General features: G+C 41.1%; 1 protein-coding gene across 1 annotated transcript in view; it reads right to left on the bottom strand.

Moving 5' to 3' along the window:
• NKAIN3 (sodium/potassium transporting ATPase interacting 3) overlaps positions 1–18,194 on the bottom strand; it is a 313,028-nt gene that overhangs the window by 15,497 nt on the left and 279,337 nt on the right. Inside the window, 1 exon segment of the mRNA XM_065895129.1 lies at positions 13,792–13,852. Within this exon segment, the coding sequence (XP_065751201.1) occupies positions 13,792–13,852 (61 nt within the window).

Here is an 18,194-nt window from a genome sequence, read left to right as displayed (position 1 = left end):
TGCACAGAGTGACATTTTTTTTTTTTTTTGCGGTATGCGGGCCTCTCGCTGTTGTGGCCTCTCCCGTTGCGGAGCACAGGCTCCGGACGCGCAGGCTCAGCGGCCATGGCTCATGGGCCCAGCCGCTCCTGTGGCATGTGGGATCCTCCCGGACCGGGGCACGAACCCGCGTCCCCTGCATCGGCAGGTGGACTTTCACCCACTGTGCCACCAGGGAAGCCCCAGAGTGACTTTTTCCTAGTGCTTTCAGTGTTTAGATGCAGGGATGCACTTATTCTAGTTATTCTGTAAGGATCCCATGGACCGTCTCTAGTATTTTGTCTTTGATTCTTGCAAGGGGGAACCTGGTTACAGTGTCCTTACAGGGTCCTTTGATAAGAAAGCATCTACCACCGTGGCTTCTTTCCTCAACGAATTGCTAGAGTTGTATCACCTTTATAAAGATGCCTCTGACATACCAGCTCCCACCATCCTACTTCCTCAATACACACATACACTTTTTTTTTTTTTTTTTTTTGCGGTACGCGGGCCTCTCACTGCTGTGGCCTCTCCCGTTGCGGAGCACAGGCTCCGGACGCACAGGCTCAGCGGCCATGGCTCACGGGCCCAGCCGCTCCGCGGCATGTGGGATCTTCCCGGACCAGGGCACGAACCCGCGTCCCCTGCATTGGCAGGTGGACTCTCAACCACTGCGCCACCAGGGAAGCCCCACTTTTTTGTTTTGATTTTCTCATATTCAGGAAGAAAGGAGCTAGGTTCTCTTTTTTTTTTTTCTTTCTTTCTTATTTGTGTTTTCATCTTTAACAGTGTATTTTCTATTCCCTTTAAAGTTACTCAGCTTTTTTAAAGCGACACAAATTGTGCTATTTTCCTATTGTAGACATACTCTTAACCCTTTGGTTAATCTTCATCACTAATTTGGTGGAATGGCTGTTTACTCTTATCAACTACAGTTTGGCTTTCCTGGGGTCTCTTTCAAAGTTTTTGTAATTTTTCAATTGCTGTCTGCTCAGAATCACTGGTGGCTTTGTGTCACTACTGCTGGGCTCATTCAGAGGAACATTTTATTCTAGAGAAAATGAGATTTTTAAGAATTCTGAAAACACCTCCCTTTTCTATTTTTGGAGCTCCCTTTTCATTTTTATTTGGCTGAATTTCCAGCTTTTGTTTCTCTCGTGGGTCCAGATCTCTGGAAGCAGATGTTCCCATAATCAGTGCTGACAGTTTCTTCCCACTTTAAAATTTTCTAAGAGTAGATAATATTTAAATAATGGCATAATGAATTTCTAAAATCTCTTTGGGGTCAATAAAGCAGAATAGAATGGCTGAGAGGAAAAATATTGCTTAAAAAGGTAAGAGCTAAAAACAGTTCTAAGAATCTGTCTAAACAGATATAATTTTTCCCTTATGTAATACATTTTTTCTCAGTTATCCAATTTTTCCCCAATATATTTTTATCATTCTCATTTAAATCTCGCTAATGTTCTACTTTGCTCAATAAATCAAGTAACAAATACTTGTTGACTCTGAAGTCTCTCTATAATTCATTTTTACTGTCTGCTTCTACAATTTTGAACATTTCCCCTTTGAATATTCTTTTTTCTTTTTTAAAAATAGCCTCTATTATTACTTTTGGTTTTCCCGTTTCTAGGGCAGACTCCATCCCCAAAATACCATTTCTTCTGAGATGGTTTTATAAATTCTTTTCTCTTTCTATGAATTACTGTTCAAAGAAAATTGAATCTGATCATATTCTTCCCAAGATTAAATCCATTCACTGATTGCATGTCATCTAGCAGAGCATCCCAGCTGGAGACACCTGAGTAGGGTGTGGGTGTGCACGTACACACTTGCTGAGTAAGACTTGGGGTAGCTAGCCCTTTGGGGTGGTCATTTATTGCTCGGAAAAAGTAATTTATTTATCACAGAGTGCCTTATAAATGTTAACTTTCTCTATAAGTGCCAAATATAAAATAGGTTGGGACTCACTGGTGTTAAGACAGAATCCAAGGTCCCTCAAAGACTGACGCCACTGTTCACTTAGTGAACTGAACATACCTCACTACTCATCACTTTGAGTATCCCACGGTGTTCCCAAGCTTCTCTGACATACTTTTGCCAGTATTTAAAATGCATTTCCTTTCTTCCCTTCCTCGTGATGTAATATTCTTCATATCAGACCATGTTCTCATGCTCTGAGCAGCCATGCTTGGTGCCCTGACACACAGTTAGCCTCTGCTTATTTTTTTTGTGCTTCTGATTCACTTTATACAGACCATTATCTGCACTTTACTCTTCCATAATTATTTACACGCCTTGCTCACTTATTAGAACGTAAGATCTCCTGGGAAAGGGACCACGTCCTATTCATTTCTGTATCCTTGTGGGTCTAGTACACAGAAGTCTTTCAATAACTGTTTCTTGAATGAATGAATCAAATCAATACAGGATTAGCTATTTAAACTTGTTTAAAGCCCTAAAATTAATCAATAATATGCTGGAACTGGACTATACTTTTGGATCTGGACGGGTTAATGACCTCAGACAAGAAGAGATGTGGGAGAGATGCTGAATCCAATCAAGCATTTAAATGTCTACAAGAATTGGCAAGCTACCTAGAATATAGAAAGAACACAGAATTCCATCAGGAGCTATGGTTGAAAGAAGTCAGTGTAATGTCAACAAAGCATCTGAGTCATGTGGGAAGACATTAAAATGTTTTAAAGCATTAGTGAGTATAAAACCAACCAGAAAGAGACTCTTAATCGGAGTAAAGTCTTGTGTCTACTCAAATCTAACGTCATCTGAGTCCTGATGCTGTGGGCGGCTGAATTAATCACAGTTGAAGGGTATGGAATGAGATCTCCTCTTATTCCACCAACTATTTCAAAAAGCTCTGAAAATCCATTCGTGGAAAGTGAGAATCCCCTTGGAATCGATGTCCTGCTTTGCAGCTGAAGGTCCCTTAACATACAGCAAATTCAAATTGCTTGAGATGCTTATTTGTTGGAGAAATAAATTTCAATGTTTATTTCAACATTGTGGCTCCATCATTTTAAACATGTGGCCTCCAAAGATCCTATGCTGGTCTGTATCGAACAGGCAGAAACGGGAAGGGCGTGGAGAACCACGTGTGGAAGTGACGTGGGCGCTAGGCCTGGAAATGGGCATGTCCCTTCTCACATTCCATGATCTGGAGTTCAGTGTCATCGGACACCTAACTGCAGGGAGCCTGGGAGATGCAGCCCAGCTGTGTGTCGGAAAAAGGACACACAAATGGCAAAGACCTTGCCAGTCTCTGACACGAGCATGTACATTCAAGCTTTGCAGTTGACTGAACTGTACATAGCAAAGAAAGCTGTTCTCTGAGTACACCATTAACTCTACTCTAGACTTTTTGTTCTTATAATCAAAGAGAGAGAGCAAGGATAAACAAAAGAGAGGAGAGAAAAAAGAGAGAAAGTGAGTGAGAGAGCGAGCGCCTGTTTCCTCCTCTGAGGAAAAATGTGGACAAAACTGAAAGGCTAGTTAGGTTTAAAATTTAGAATTAATTTACTTTGTGCCTCGTACAACTTAGAAGGAGAGACAAATGCCTTTACTTCTCCCCTACTTTATCTTCACGTTGGCATCCAAGTTATTGGTACTCCCAAATACCTCACTTAGACCAGTTTCAAATATTGCTCCCAGAAAGAACACTAAATTATTCTTTTTTTTTTTTTTTTATTGTATTTTATTTTTTGCGGTATGCGGGCCTCTCACCGCCGTGGCCTCTCCCATTGCGGAGCACAGGCTCCGGACACGCAGGCCCAGCGGCCACGGCTCACAGGCCCAGCCGCCCCGTGGCATGTGGGATCCTCCCGGACCGGGGCACGAACCCGCGTCCCCTGCATTGGCAGGCGGACTCCCAACCACTGCGCCACCAGGGAAGCCCTAAATTATTCTTTTTTAGTCAATAAAATGCTTAGTATAAAGCACACGAAGGGACTTCCCTGGTGGTCCAGTGGTAAAGAATCCGCCTTCCAATGCAAGGGAATGCAGGTTCGATCCCTGGTCAGGGAACTAAGATCCCACATGCCGCGGGGCAACTAAGCCCGTGCACCACAACTACTGAGTTTGCGCGCCTCAACTAGAGCCCGTGTGCCGCAAACTACAGAGTCCACGCGCCCTGGAGCCCTAGCGCCACAACTAGAGAAGAGAAGACCTGCACGCCACAACTAGAGAAGAGAAGACCTGCACGCCACAACTAGAGAGAAGCCCGTGCACCAAAATGAAGAGGCTGCATGCCTCAACGAAGATCCTACGTGCCGCAACCAAGACCTGACACAGCCAAAAATGAATTAAAAAAACAATAAATAAATAGATCTTTAAAAAAAATACAGCACACGAAGATGAGTGTTCTATATATGCCTCTTAGTGTTGGTTACTTGCATGACATTTCTTCAAAGGAATTATAAAATCTGACTTCCATTAAATATTTGGTCCAAGAGTATAGCTCTTGAGAATATTGTGTGCCATTTTGCTATCTAAGAGGGATGAACATCTGTTCCATTGTTTGTTCTTACTTTAAAATGCCTCTGTGTCATTGTCTGATCTTACTTAAAATGCTTTAGTGTAACGGTGAGAGTATAAGCTATATACTGGGGATGGCAAGTTAACATTTTAAGGACTTAATGATAAAACATCACTCCAAAAGCAGCCAGGGCCAGTACTTCAAAATGTGTTACCTATGTTTGCATTAGAAATCTGCTTAATTTGCATGAAAAAAAATTTAATTGGTAAAATAAGTGCTGTTTGGGACTTCCCTGGTCTTGTAGTGGTTAAGCCCCGCGTTCCCAATACAGGGGGCCCAGATTTGATCCCTGGTCAGGGAACTAGATCCCACAGGCATGCCACAGCTAAGAGTTGGCATGCCACAACTAAGGAGCCCACGTGCTGCAACTAAGACCTCGTGCAACCAAATAAATAAATATATATTTTTTAAAAATAAGTGCTGTTCAAGAGATGGGACTGCCTGGGAAAACTCAAGAGATGGGGTTGCTTGGAAGCCAGAAGGGAGCAGTCAGCAGTGACCTAAGTCACCCATTACAAGGAATCCCGGTAAGATCTAAGTGTACTTGACATTAGGTCATTGTTGGCCTTCGAGAGAGCGTTTTCAGTGATAATATAGGACAGAAAGCCCAACAGCCGCGGCCTGACAGTGGATAGGAGGTGAGAAAGTTACACTGTAAGTCTGGACTATTTTGTAGAAAAGTCTAGATGTGGAGGGAAGTCAGTATGAGAGACAGGGAAGCTCAGTGTATACCAGGTGGGGAGCCAGGGTAATTTCTTTTGTTTTGTTTTTAAACTTATGTGGCTTTATTCATAAACTGAGGAAGAAGGTCCAATGAGAGGAAGAAACTGGGAGAGAGAAGCGGAAAAGAGATATAAAGTTAGGGAGGCGGAAAGAGAGTCATTAATGAAGGAGGCACCTGAATACGTGGGAAGGATGGACAGAAAAGCCACAGAAGCCCGGGGACAGAGTGAAGGCCTCCTCTCCTATGTCGGGAAGGAGAACATCATGGATAAGTGCGGACAGTTCCGATGGGAGAGAGACCCTAGGAGCTTGTGGGCACCCATGCCTACTGGCTTTCCTTTTCTTTGCCGTAGAGTCTTAGAGGGAGAGTCTCAGCGCTGAGCGGGCAGAACAGAAGACAAGGGTGCAAGGATCACGTCACCTCTCTGGGCTTCACGTCCTCATTCCTAAAGTGAGAGTAAGGACTCCAAAGTCTCAGGGTAGGGGGCACTAATACCGCGGTTTTCAGGGACCTGGAGAAGGCGCAGACTCAGAATGGGTGAGAGGAGGAAGGAGAGGTGGCCGGCGCACATGCGCACGTGTGACCTCATGGGGCTGCATCAAGGCCAGTTGGTGCAGCACGTTCTTCCCTGCAGCTCAGGGCCGGCTGGAGAGGTGAGGGCTCAGCCTACCCGCGGTGGGGCGGGCAGAACAGCTCAGCGTGAGGATAGAGAAGGGTGTGTGTGGCGGGCGCTGGGATAGGGATATTGAATGTAGAATTAAAGTGGAAACACAAGGACCCTGTCGGAACGCTGGTAGCTGCTCTCTCTCTTGGGCTCCTAAATTTTCCCACTAATAACCCACAATAAAACCATTGCCCAGGATCCACATAAAATCCTCACAGCCCATTTTGTTTTTTGTCGCTGCATTTAGGGTGCCGTGAGGATGTGATATTTTTTGTTGTTGTTACTGCCTCGTAATCACAACTGGTTCCCAAATCCCTCATCTTCCATTCTGTACCATCTGGAGGATAGATCCTTCAGTCTTCCTTCTTGAGGAAAGGCCATGCCACACAGCTTGGGGCTGTTGGTAACCAAGGGAACCTGAGAGCTCCGACCTGTCTGACCAGGGATGGAGGGAGGTGGGATTATGTCTCCTTCAAGCTAACAGGCATCTGTGTAGAGCGTTTGCTTTAAGGGGTGAGGCTGATGCTTCACACTCCCTGGGCTGCTAATCTGGATCAGACAGATCAAGATGTTCTGAATAGCTGCCTGATATTTACCGTTTGTAAATGAATGAAGAGAATGTGATGTACTTGATGGTACCTTGAGATAACCCCCCCCCACCCCCGTCCCCGGCTCCGGGCATCATCTACAGGGGTGTGGTGTCAGAGCTGAGTGCCTTGGGGATCCCCCAAGGGGTGATTCCATTTGTTAATGGGTGCAGAGCCAGATATTGGCAGAGTGACGACCACCTTCATTTAAATAATTTCTAACGTACAGTTTCAAGTGGGAACACGGAAAATTAAACCCCCTCTGGGGTGTCGGTGTTCTCTGCTTGTTGGTGTCAACTTTCTGTCAAAACAGGCCAAGATTAGTAGCCAGTGAAAACTTCCAGGAAATATAAGTGTACAAACCACTTATACCTTATTGCAAATTAGTCAGATTTTTTTTCTATAGTGCAAGGAATGGGAAATTTTAATTTTCATAAGGTGTGAGGACAGAGATATGAGAGAGAATGTAATGACATGAGGGCATTTTCCTTGCTATGTGTTTTGTACATATTTGCACAGAATTTCACATCATATTTGTATGACAAATATTTACTGATTTCTTATGATGTTCCAGATACTGAACCAGGTCCTTGGATCCCAGGGTGGGCAGGGTACGATCCCCGTGCTCTACAAGTGGGGAACACAGTTAATTAAAAAATAAATTGAGCACAGGTTCAGAGGGTCTACTGAGGCACGGGGAAGAGGGCGTCCTGGGGAAGAATGCTGAAGAACACGTACTTGAAGGGAGGTGACCGTGTCTCATCTGGTGACTGAACAGATGTGGGAGGTGAGGAGGAGTCAAGGAATGTGCCCAAGGTTCTAGCTTGTGTGAAGAATGGTCATTCATAGAAATGGAGACAGAGAATAGAAACGGAAGAATTCTCCCCCCTCTCTGCCAATGGAACTCCTAACCAACCTTCCGAGTCCATCTGCTTGCACAGTTCTTCACTCAATACTCACTCATTATCTATTGTACAGAGTGCCCATTATGTCAGGAAATGGGCGAGGCCCTGGGGATAGCATGACTTTTAAAAATTACAGTTGTGTTAAATGTTTCCAAGGAAAATGCAGTGTGCAGTGAAACCATGTAAGAGTATATCCTGGGTGCCCTCAACTAGCCTGGGGAGGGTGAGAGGGAAGTGGCTAAATTGGGGAGAGACAGTTAAGCTGAGATCGGAAGGATGTATCTAAGTTAGTGAGTCAACAGAGGGAGGAAAGCGCTTGGTGAATGTAGGAAAACGGATGTAGCTGGAGATGAGGAAGTGAGGGGGGAAGAAAATAACGGCTGTAGATAGTCCCTAGTTAGGTTGAAATATAGGGGTTCTGGGTTGGAGAGACACGACCGTCTGGGTTCCACTTCACCATGAGGTTAGTGCTGACTTTGGAGCTTGTTCTAGTAAAATGGCTTCTCTAGTCTCCATGGAAAGTTCCCCTCTTGAGTCACTGGTTTGGGTACTTTGGTGTTTATGACATTCTTCTTGAGAGATACTGTCTTCTTTTCAGCTTTGATGAGGTATAATTGACAAAACTGTAATATACTTAAAGTTTACAACATGATGATTTGATATATGTATACATCGTGAAAGGATGCTCACCATGGAGTTATTAACACATTCATTACGGAGACTGTCTTGTTAACCTGCCCAAGGACTGGAATCCTCTCTGAAGCAGGGCACTGTAGTTAGAACCCTATTCTGTGCGGCCTGACCTTCCCATGTGTGGGGCTGGCTTAGGTCTCCACCCTGTTGGACCCAACTTTTTGACCGTACGTCTGTCCCCAAGGCCGTATTTTGCATTTGCGTTCACTCTATGGCGCCTCTATCTTCCAAGTCTCTGTGGCCTCCCTGATGTCTTGTCCAGAAGTCCATAAACTCAAGCTCTTGTTCTAATGTGGTATAGTGGAGGTTTACTCCATCTCCCTATATCTTTTTGTCTTTTTAAAGATTTTTGGATGGGGACCATTTTTAAAGTCTTTTTTGAACTTGTTACAATATTGCATCTGTTTTACATCTTGGCTTTTTGGCCCTGAGGCATGTGGGATCCTAGCTCCCCGATCAGGAATCTAACCCACACCCCCTGCATTGGAAGGCGAAGTCCTAACCACTGGACTGCCAGGGAAGTCCCCGTCTCCCTATATCTTGACCTTCAAAATTACTAAAAATCCATCTGATTATGCTAAAGAGATGCAGGACCTCCATTTGTTAAACATAAATATTTGTAAGTTGGATGAAGGTGGTCAAAAGGTACAAACTTCTAGTTATAAGATAAATATAATAAATACTAAGGGTGTAATAACAACATGATTAATATAATTAACACTGCTGTATGTTTTATATGAAAGTTAAGAGAATAAATTCTAAGAGTTCTCATCACAAGGAAAACTATCTTTTTCTTTTATTTTGTTTCTACATGCGATGATGGATGTTCACTAAACTTATTCTGGTAATCATTTCATGATGTACGTAAGTCAAATCATTATGCTGTATACCTTAAACTTATACAGTACTGTATGTCAATTATATCTCAATAAAACTGGAAGAAAAAAATTGTAAATGTACCAAGCATCTCACTAAATTCTGAACATAATCCTAACACTTCATCAAATTTGAGAAGCTTGTAGTTTTGAAATCCATTTTGAAAAATGAGTTGCTGGGCCAAGAGAATTTACGTAATAAAATAAACTCAGCAGTCATTTAAAAAATATTTTTATTATTTTTGGCCACGAGGCGCAGCTTGCAGGATCTTACTTCCCCAACCGGGGATCAAACCTGGGCCCCTGGCAGTGAAGGCACTGAGTCCTAACCACTGGACAGCCAGGGAGTTCCCTGAACAATCACTTTTTATATTAGCTGCTATGTGCAAGGCATTTTCTAGGCTCTAGAGTTATATCTGGGAACATAAAGATTCTGACTGCAGAGATTTTTTATTCTAGTAGAAAGGTTAGGTAGTAAGTTTGTAGCTATTTGGCAGAGTTATGGGGACATGCTTCAGGCTCTAAATCTAAGCTGTGGTGAGGATAGCTGCAACTCCCCAGATTGTTGCCAAAAGAAATTTATACTCTCTGAGAACCAGTAGATTCTTCATGGCTTATTGGACCATCCTATGACTCCTTTGAAATATTGACTGTGACCACGGGATCATCCTTACTTGGGTCTCATGTATTTCTCCATCCTTGACTCTCACAAATTTCTCCTGTTCCTCCACCCTTGTATGGTCAGGCCACCCAAGATGGCTGTTCTCTTGCTCTCTGTACATCCCCTGCTGGACCAGTCCCTGCTTCAACTACACCCTACCCTTCCCTCTTAATCATAGAGCCTAATCAGTAAATGCCTGTGTACTTGCCCCCGACCCCTGTTAGTAATTGTTCTAATCTTTATATCAGAATGTCTCCACTATGTTAGTTTGTCAAAGGGGTGGTGAGGGGCGTGCTTTTCTGCTGTTTTCCCTGGTAACCAATGAGTCAACCTGATAGTGGGGTGTCGCTCCAGGTCCCTTTCTGCTTCAGATGTGTAAGATCCCCCATTCATTAAACCATTAATGTCTCTGTTGCTGACTCTGGGCTCTTTCTTCTGTCTTGAGCCTGGGCCTCAAGGGGTCAAATGGTTGTATAAAGAGCTATTTTGAGATTTTCCATGTAAAATGATGAACCCACATCTGGGGAGTTCATTTTCTTTTCAAAAACTAATGCTTAGGATTTTCGATGTACATTTCTCCTGCCAATCAACATACACAGCCCAGGCTGGCCTTTGTGAGCGCGACAGACATCCCATTTGCAGTTTGCAACCTAATATCAGAAGAAGTAGTGCTAGCAACAGCTTCTCTGAAAAAGCCTGGCAATATTTATACACGTTAATACTATTTTTCAGTACTTTTTGCCTCCCCTCCACACTTCCTTGAATTAAAAACGTTCTTTTTAGTAAATCTGACAAGGTACTAACAAGCCCACAAGTTCATTTCAGCAGTAGACGGTTCACACACAAGATGTTGACTTTTTTTTTATGGTTATGTTTTATTTTATTTTTTTAACATCTTTATTGGAGTATGATTGCTTTACAATGGTGTGTTAGTTTCTGGTGTATAACAAAGCAAATCAGCTATACGTATACACATATCCCCAAATCTCCTCCCTCTTGTGTCTCCCTCCCACCTTCCCTATCCCAACCCTCTAGGTGGTCACAAAGCTCCAAGCTGATCTCCCTGTGCTATGCGGCTGCTTCCCACTAGCTATCTATTTTACGTTTGGTAGTGTATATATGTCCATGCCACCCTCTCATTTTGTCCCAGCTTACCCTTCCCCCTCCCCGTGTCCTCAAGTCCGATCTCTATGTTGACATGTTTTTACGATTACATGTTCCAAATATCCTGGGCTCACAAAAGTGTTCACAGAGATTGATAGATTTTTAAAAAGGAAATAAATGAAACATATATAAATAGGCTTTTTCATTAGAATGAATGATGAAAAGTATTGACCCTACCTAGCAGTACTCTTGCTTTTGTGAGCTTTTTATTTCATTGTCTTTGACCTGAAATCACAGTCTTTATAGGAAATGGCTAAAGAGGCTGAAAGGTAACTAAGAAGATGGGTGGCTGGAAATAAATGTTTCCTCAAGCATTTATTACCCTTCAGAAATGTCCATCAGCTGAAATGTTACGCCCATAGAACCACTTAAGCAGTGCAGAGGAGAGAAGCGGGTAGTTATTAATTTTTAAGGCTGGCTGATAGCTTTCAGTCCAAGAAAGGCTTAACTTTGCATTTTGAATAAGGCAGAGATTTTCATTAGTTAGAATAGAAATCGAAATGATAAATGATATATTGTCTGCCAAAATACGGTGACATTACATTATCTACTTGCAGTTACCTTTCAGAAGAAGCTTTCCAGAAGCATACTTAGATAAATTGGAAGGCTACCAGTATTATTTTCTTATTTTATGTTTAAATTCTAGAAACACAATTCAAACGACACGTCTTCTCGACTGGGGGTTGGTAAGGGCAGTTCATTGTTGCACCCGAAACCTAAGTGTTGGCACAAATTGTACTAGACTATGAGATCATTGCAATTGGTTGCAGACATTTCTTTTTGCTCACATCTGCCTTCTGAAGACTCTAGGACAATTTAATTAAAATTGCACTTTGATTCCTACTGCTTTCAATAGAAAATATGAAATTACCCTCACTTGAGAACTATCAGACTAAAAGGTTTGTGATTGCTTTCTACTGTCAACTTGCTCCCCGCCGATTATCACGTCAGGTTGGTCTACGGCCTGTTTACTTTGTTTTGAGCACCCAAGACCCTTTTGGCTCTAAGTATTATTTGAATTGATGGTAACATAACTACTTTATACAGATGTCTCTTGGTAACTTAATGTAGGGCCCTAATAACAAACAGTACAATTAAACCATTAACAGAATAGGCTGCTAGCAGGTGCTTCAATGCTGGTTTGATGGGCATTAAAATAGCTGATTCAGAGGTTTCTATAGAGAAACGTAAGCTAGTTAAAGACTCTACAATCAATAAACCTACGATATCTGCCAGGAGCAATCTGATCCATATACACTGAAATTATTTCTCTAAAAAGGCTGCTAGAAGGTCAAAAATCTTTTACCCAATTTAGATGAGCCTTTTATTTTGCATGACAGTTTGCATTTCCAAGTTTTGCTTAAAATCACAAGCTTCAAGGAAAAGCCCTTTATGTATTTATTCTACTAGATAAAAGAAGATTATTGATTAATCTACCTGTCCTCACACAGTAAGATGGGGATGAAGCATTAGCATCACTTGAGAACCTCTAGTCAGTTCGGTGAGGAGAAGGAACAGGATCATTTTGGTACCTACTCAGAAGTACTTTATAAGGTATTCAGCTGGGATTTATCAATCAGTGTATCATTTTGGGGGAAGTATTTATTCAGCACCAATTCTAATAATTTTTTTAGCTTTCAATTCCAGTTGAAATTGTCCCTGCTCAACCGGTTGTTTTTTGGCTGTCAGGCTGTCTTAGCTGTGAGTTGGAAGCGTGTTGCTGATTTTCTGTACATTAACTTTGTCAACTTGTGGAACTACTAATGGAACACCTGAAAATGTACTTTTTGAAGTTAACCTCATAGTCAAAAGTATTGTCATTACAACAGCACTTTTGAAATGTCAGAAACTTTCCACCTTATCTAGCATTAAAAAACAAAACAAAACAAAACAAACCCCCAAGCAAGCACAAAAGAGATGATGTGGTACGTTTGCGTGTTTTCACTGCCTGATGAGTTTAATCTCAAGGTCTAATATTTCTTCCAGTTGGTTAAATAAATCCTCATTGTTAACTGGATTCCAGTTCATACGCCATGCACTGTACCTGTTTGGTGGCAAGCACTCATCAGACCCTTTTGGAGTTGTGTTCTAGAAAGAAGTTGTAATGGCTAGCTAGACACTTATCCTCATTTTTTTTAAGAGTCAACTTTGCAACCCAGAGAGTATCTGCAGCGGTATAACCAAATCCCTGGGATGGTTGGGTATGATTTGTTTATCTAATAATTTTTTTTAAATTAAATTTGTCTTTGGTATTACATGAACCCATAATGGAGTGGTGCCAAGAAGTGCCTTAGACATTAGCAGACACTCCATAAATGCCACTCGTTAACCTATGTTGCTAAATCTCTACCCACATAACTTGGGGTAATATGTCTTTTCTTTTTTTTTTTTTAGTGTTCTGCTAAAATGTGACCACTTAGCTTTTTATCATTCCATTAATTCCTTTTCAGCATCTCTGTCTCTTTTTTTTTTACATCTTGCATTGAAGGCTGTCATTTTTAGTTTTCTCAGAGTATTTTATGTAGTTTATGTATGTGTAGCTCTTGGTAGACTGTGTTATTGTATTGATGTTATTGCTATTAGTCAGATTTCAAAATTCTGTAGCCAGCATACTTACAATTAGTGATGGATAAAACAACCCCAATTTTCTACTCAGAGAAACGTTTAGGTCTCTGATGAAAAGTTACTAAAATGAAACAACAGCCATCTATCTGTAGGTGTCCCTGTCTCTGAGCATCCTCCCACATGACTTGGATTGAGAGTTTCAATACTTAGTGCCATCTTGTGTGTGTGCAGTATGGTTGGTAAATGTTTGATTGTAACTTTACTACGCTGATTTTAATCATTTAAAATTCCCAATATAAAAGATTTCACGGTCCTGTAATGATTAGTTTTGGAAGCTATATCTCAGATAAAATAAACCCACAGGTAGGTAGAATAATACTTACAGGTGTCCTCTTCTTCCATGAAAATACTGATCACATAACAGGCATACACAAAACCAACCAACTGCAAAGGAGAAAAAAATATCTTAAAAATCTAGGACAGATGTCCATAATTAAAAAGCCTATGTAACCAATAGATAAAGAATACACAGTATTATCGTCTATGAATTTGTAATAGAAAAAAATCTTAAATGCTATTTAAATGTTTTAAAATAACGGCCGTGATTTTAAAGAACCTTTTCACTTCTACTTAGGTTTAATGGCTTTCTAAAGTAGTACACAGAACTGGGAAAGAAACTGCAGACATTTCACTTAGATTTCGATTTGGGATTTACAGTTCTTATATTGCAAAATCACCACAGATTATTCAGAACATCTAAGTTTTGACTATTTGTAGAGCAATTTGTAGCAACTCTCATTATTACTACAACTATTTTAATGTTTAATTACCACAAAGGGAATCAAAATATGTTCATTGTAAATTAAATACCAATCATTTACTTAATTGTGGAAAATGCTCTGAGCATGTAAATTCTATTTGAATACGAAATTGTTTTGTTAATTAGCCACTGCCAGCCACGAACACCACATATATTGTTCTTCTTACTTGACTGTTCCCCCTTTGTTTCTGCATCCCCTCCCTTCCCTAATTAGTAACTATTTGAACCTGTCCTTTGGCACTCAGGGAATGTTTAAGAGACTGAAACCTTTTTCCTACTAAGAAACACGGATACAAAAAGGCTTTTGTACCCTAGGGGGCCTCACAGGGTCCTACTTGGTTTCAAGGGCAGGGATGTGTATGTGCGCCCATAGTCCAGGGTAAGGCCTTCTGAAGAGAGCTGGCTGTGCAGTTCTGGAGCAGGACCCTACCCAAGAGAACAATATTCCTTTGAGTTCTTCTGCGGTCACATCGTACAGGGAGGCTCCTGTTGCCTCATGGGATATTGCTAGTACTTTAGTAACACATGAAGTCCTAACGTGCAGTCCTGGTGAGGCTACCAGAGTCAAGCCACATGTTAGATATTGTTAAAGGCTGGTTTTTCTTAGGTTTTTAGAAAATATATAGACAGATAGAAAGAAATAGGAGTAATATTTTCTCCTTATGCTTCCATGGATTATCTTGTTCATTCCTTTTAATACATGTGTTCTACTTTGGATTCCTTTATGTACCTCATTAGATGAATATGACCTACTGTGGAGAATTGACTTTGAAGATGACCCTTTTGCTTAAAGAGCAGTGCAATGAGTTCAGCTGACATGAGTCCTAGTGACAGAAACAGGCAGATCAGATATCTTTTGAACCCTAAAGAGCTAGACCAAGTGACGGCCAAACAAATCAAGAGTCTCTTTGTATGCAGTGTGACTAGGATGGCGGATACTTTGGGTCTCTTCTACTCACTTTGCAAGGAGAAGGGCAGTAGAAGAATGGATGAATCATGTTACAGTAGAAAAATGTCTGAACTAGTTTTGTTACTTTGGTTACAGACCAACATTTAGATACTGCATTGTTTATCTTGGACGTTGCTTATTGAATAGTTAGGCCACAGATGCTTGATAGCTTACGTAGTTCAATAATTTTTCCCCTACAGCAAACTCAGCTAAGTTAGATCTCACAAATCATTATTTTTCCATCTAAGTAGGTGAAAGATAAGCAAACTGTTTTGATTGAGTGCTGTAGAACTTTTCTAGTATAAAGCCAAGGCCTTCATGATAGCTCAATACTACGATGAATACTATTTTTCTACTTTCCTAATAGACTATATACATCTCTATAAAAAAATCTGTTTACACCTTTATGCTGATTTGAAGTAGAATAAATTATTATTTTGTCTTCATTGATACCTTTAGAGATGACAATGATGTCTAAAGTGTATATTAGCGTATTATTAGCCTCTTTGACAGGGAACATATGTTGGTGTCTTCTAACATTAGCTCATTCCATTTGATATGCTGGGTCCATCGGCATTTACTGGTTGGTTCATTGGCATTTACTGGAAGAAAGGCCAGAGGATTGATGAGAAGGGTCCTTGAGAGCAAACTCGGTGAACTCAATGCTAAAACACTTTTCATACACCAATATGTAGAGTTAATTTGATGGGGTTGAAAAAAAATCCCATCCTGATAGATTTTAACTTGAAAATGAAGTCTGCCCCACCCTTCTCTGGTTTGCCTTCCAGCTGTTACAAGAGACCTGGGAAACAGTAACTGCTAATGACTATTCCATAAATTGCTTTGTTACATATTTATACATTTAAAGGAACAAATCGAAGCAACCTCTAGGGACTCTTTTTAATACAAAATAAAAATTTATTTTTTTGCAGGAAACTTTTTAATGATTCTAATACAAGTTTCCTTCCAGGCTAAACAAAAAGGGGTTGACCAGATGGCTAACACTGAAGAACAAATGCAAGTTATTTAGTTCTGATTCCGTCATTTGAGTGAGTGCGGCTGAAATTCAGGGAGAGGTTTGGCGTCAGGATGAGACATTGAGCAAGTGAGAAGGACTGCGTAAGAGACGATTATAGATGTACTTTTATAAAGGCAAGAGGAGCAAACTCAACTGAATAATTTTTCAAAAAAATGCTTTTACGGCTTCCCTGGTGGCGTAGTGGTTGAGGGTCCGCCTGCCGATGCAGGGGACGCGGGTTCGTGCCCCGGTCTGGGAAGATCCCACATGCCGCGGAGCGGCTGGGTCCGTGAGCCATGGCCGCTGAGCCTGCGCGTCCGGAGCCTGTGCTCCGCAACGGGAGAAGCCACAACAGTGAGAGGCCCGCGTACCGCAAAAAAAAAAAAGTTTTTACTTAAGTTTTATTTATTTTGTATTTCTTCCCTGTGTTTTAGGACCACCGATTATTTTAAAATTATTGGGTTAACTGTGTTTCTGAAAAGATTGTCTATATACTGAAGATAATTCATCGATAGATTTATTTCTCTTTTTCCAAATGAGTCTTTTTTTTTTAAATAAATTTATTTATTTATGGCTGCATTGCGTCTTCCATTGTGGTGCGTGGGCTTTTCTCTAGTTGTGGTGAGCCGGGGCCACCCTTTGTTGCGGTTTGTGGGCTTCTCATTGCGGTGGCTTCTCTTGTTGCAGAGCACAGGCTCTAGGCACACGGGCCTCAGTAGCTGTGGCTCGTGGGCTACAGAGTGCAGGCTCAGTAGTTGTGGCTCATGGGCCTATTGCTCTGCGGCAGGTGGGATCCTCCCAAACCAGGGCTCGAACCCGTGTCCCCTGCATTGGCAGGCAGATTCTCAGCCACTGCGCCAACAGGGAAGCCCCCCAAATGAGTCTTCTGACAAACAGAAAGTAAGATCAGGCTCTTAGTTATAGTGATACCACACTATCCTTCCCTATTCAGTGAATTATTTTTTATTAATGAAATGTGAGAACACCCAGTTTTTAAAGAACAGAGCAATGCATAGCAACAGAAAATCTGTCATATCCAATTGTTTACTAATGGATCTTAATAATATCTTGAGAGACGTAAAGAAAGGAATTTTGGCTAAGTAATTGAAATATGCAATACCATTAACCGGAAACAATAAGATAAAGACATGCCGTATTAGAAATATTAGATCATCGTCCAGGCCTTCAAACAGAATTTGTCAGACATAATCTCAATATTATAACAAATCAATTAATTAAAATATATCCTTTTACTTTTGCTTTATTGACTGGCATATTAATAAAATATTTATTCCCAAAATTACTTTTGCTATCATGATTAACCAAATGACTGTTTAATTAATAATGTTATTCTCATGAGAACATGTCTAGACATCATGTTAATCACTTATCTGTAGAAGCTGACTGTTGCATAGTTCTTGGTTTCCCAGAACATGAGTTGAAATAGTCCCTGTGGCTTTCTGCTTATCTCCAACAAATGGAATAAAATGCATTCTTGCCAATAGTGAAGACACATAAAATAAATAATATCAGGATAATAATCCTGATTATTTCTGCTTTAAATAAAGTTTTGAGTCATTCGTTTTTATTAAAGACACCCCTTTTCCATTAAAAACATCCATCTCTATAGTTGTAACATTTGAATGATTTTCTCCTCCATATTGTAAATTCTGATTGCATAAATTCCACCTTTTTCAATATATTAAACGGATGTAAATGGCATAAGACTAGATTCCAACACCATTTTTTTTTTTTTTTTTTGCGGTACGCAGCCCTCTCACTGTTGTGGCCTCTCCCGTTGCGGAGCACAGGCTCCGGACGTGCAGGCTAAGCGGCCATGGCTCATGGGCCCAGCCGCGCTGCGGCATGTGGGATCTTCCGGCACCGGGGCACGAACCCGCGTCCCCTGCATCGGCAGGCGGACTCCATTGTTTTTATATTTTGATGAAGGGATTGACTAGTTTTTGCAAGTAAGATTTGTATATGAGATTGATTTGTT

The sequence above is a fragment of the Phocoena phocoena genome, chromosome 17 (assembly GCF_963924675.1).
Source record: "Phocoena phocoena chromosome 17, mPhoPho1.1, whole genome shotgun sequence".
NCBI classification, from domain to species: Eukaryota; Metazoa; Chordata; class Mammalia; order Artiodactyla; family Phocoenidae; genus Phocoena; species Phocoena phocoena.
Note: the sequence above shows the minus strand (reverse complement) of the source record. Positions and strands in the feature narration are given on the sequence as shown.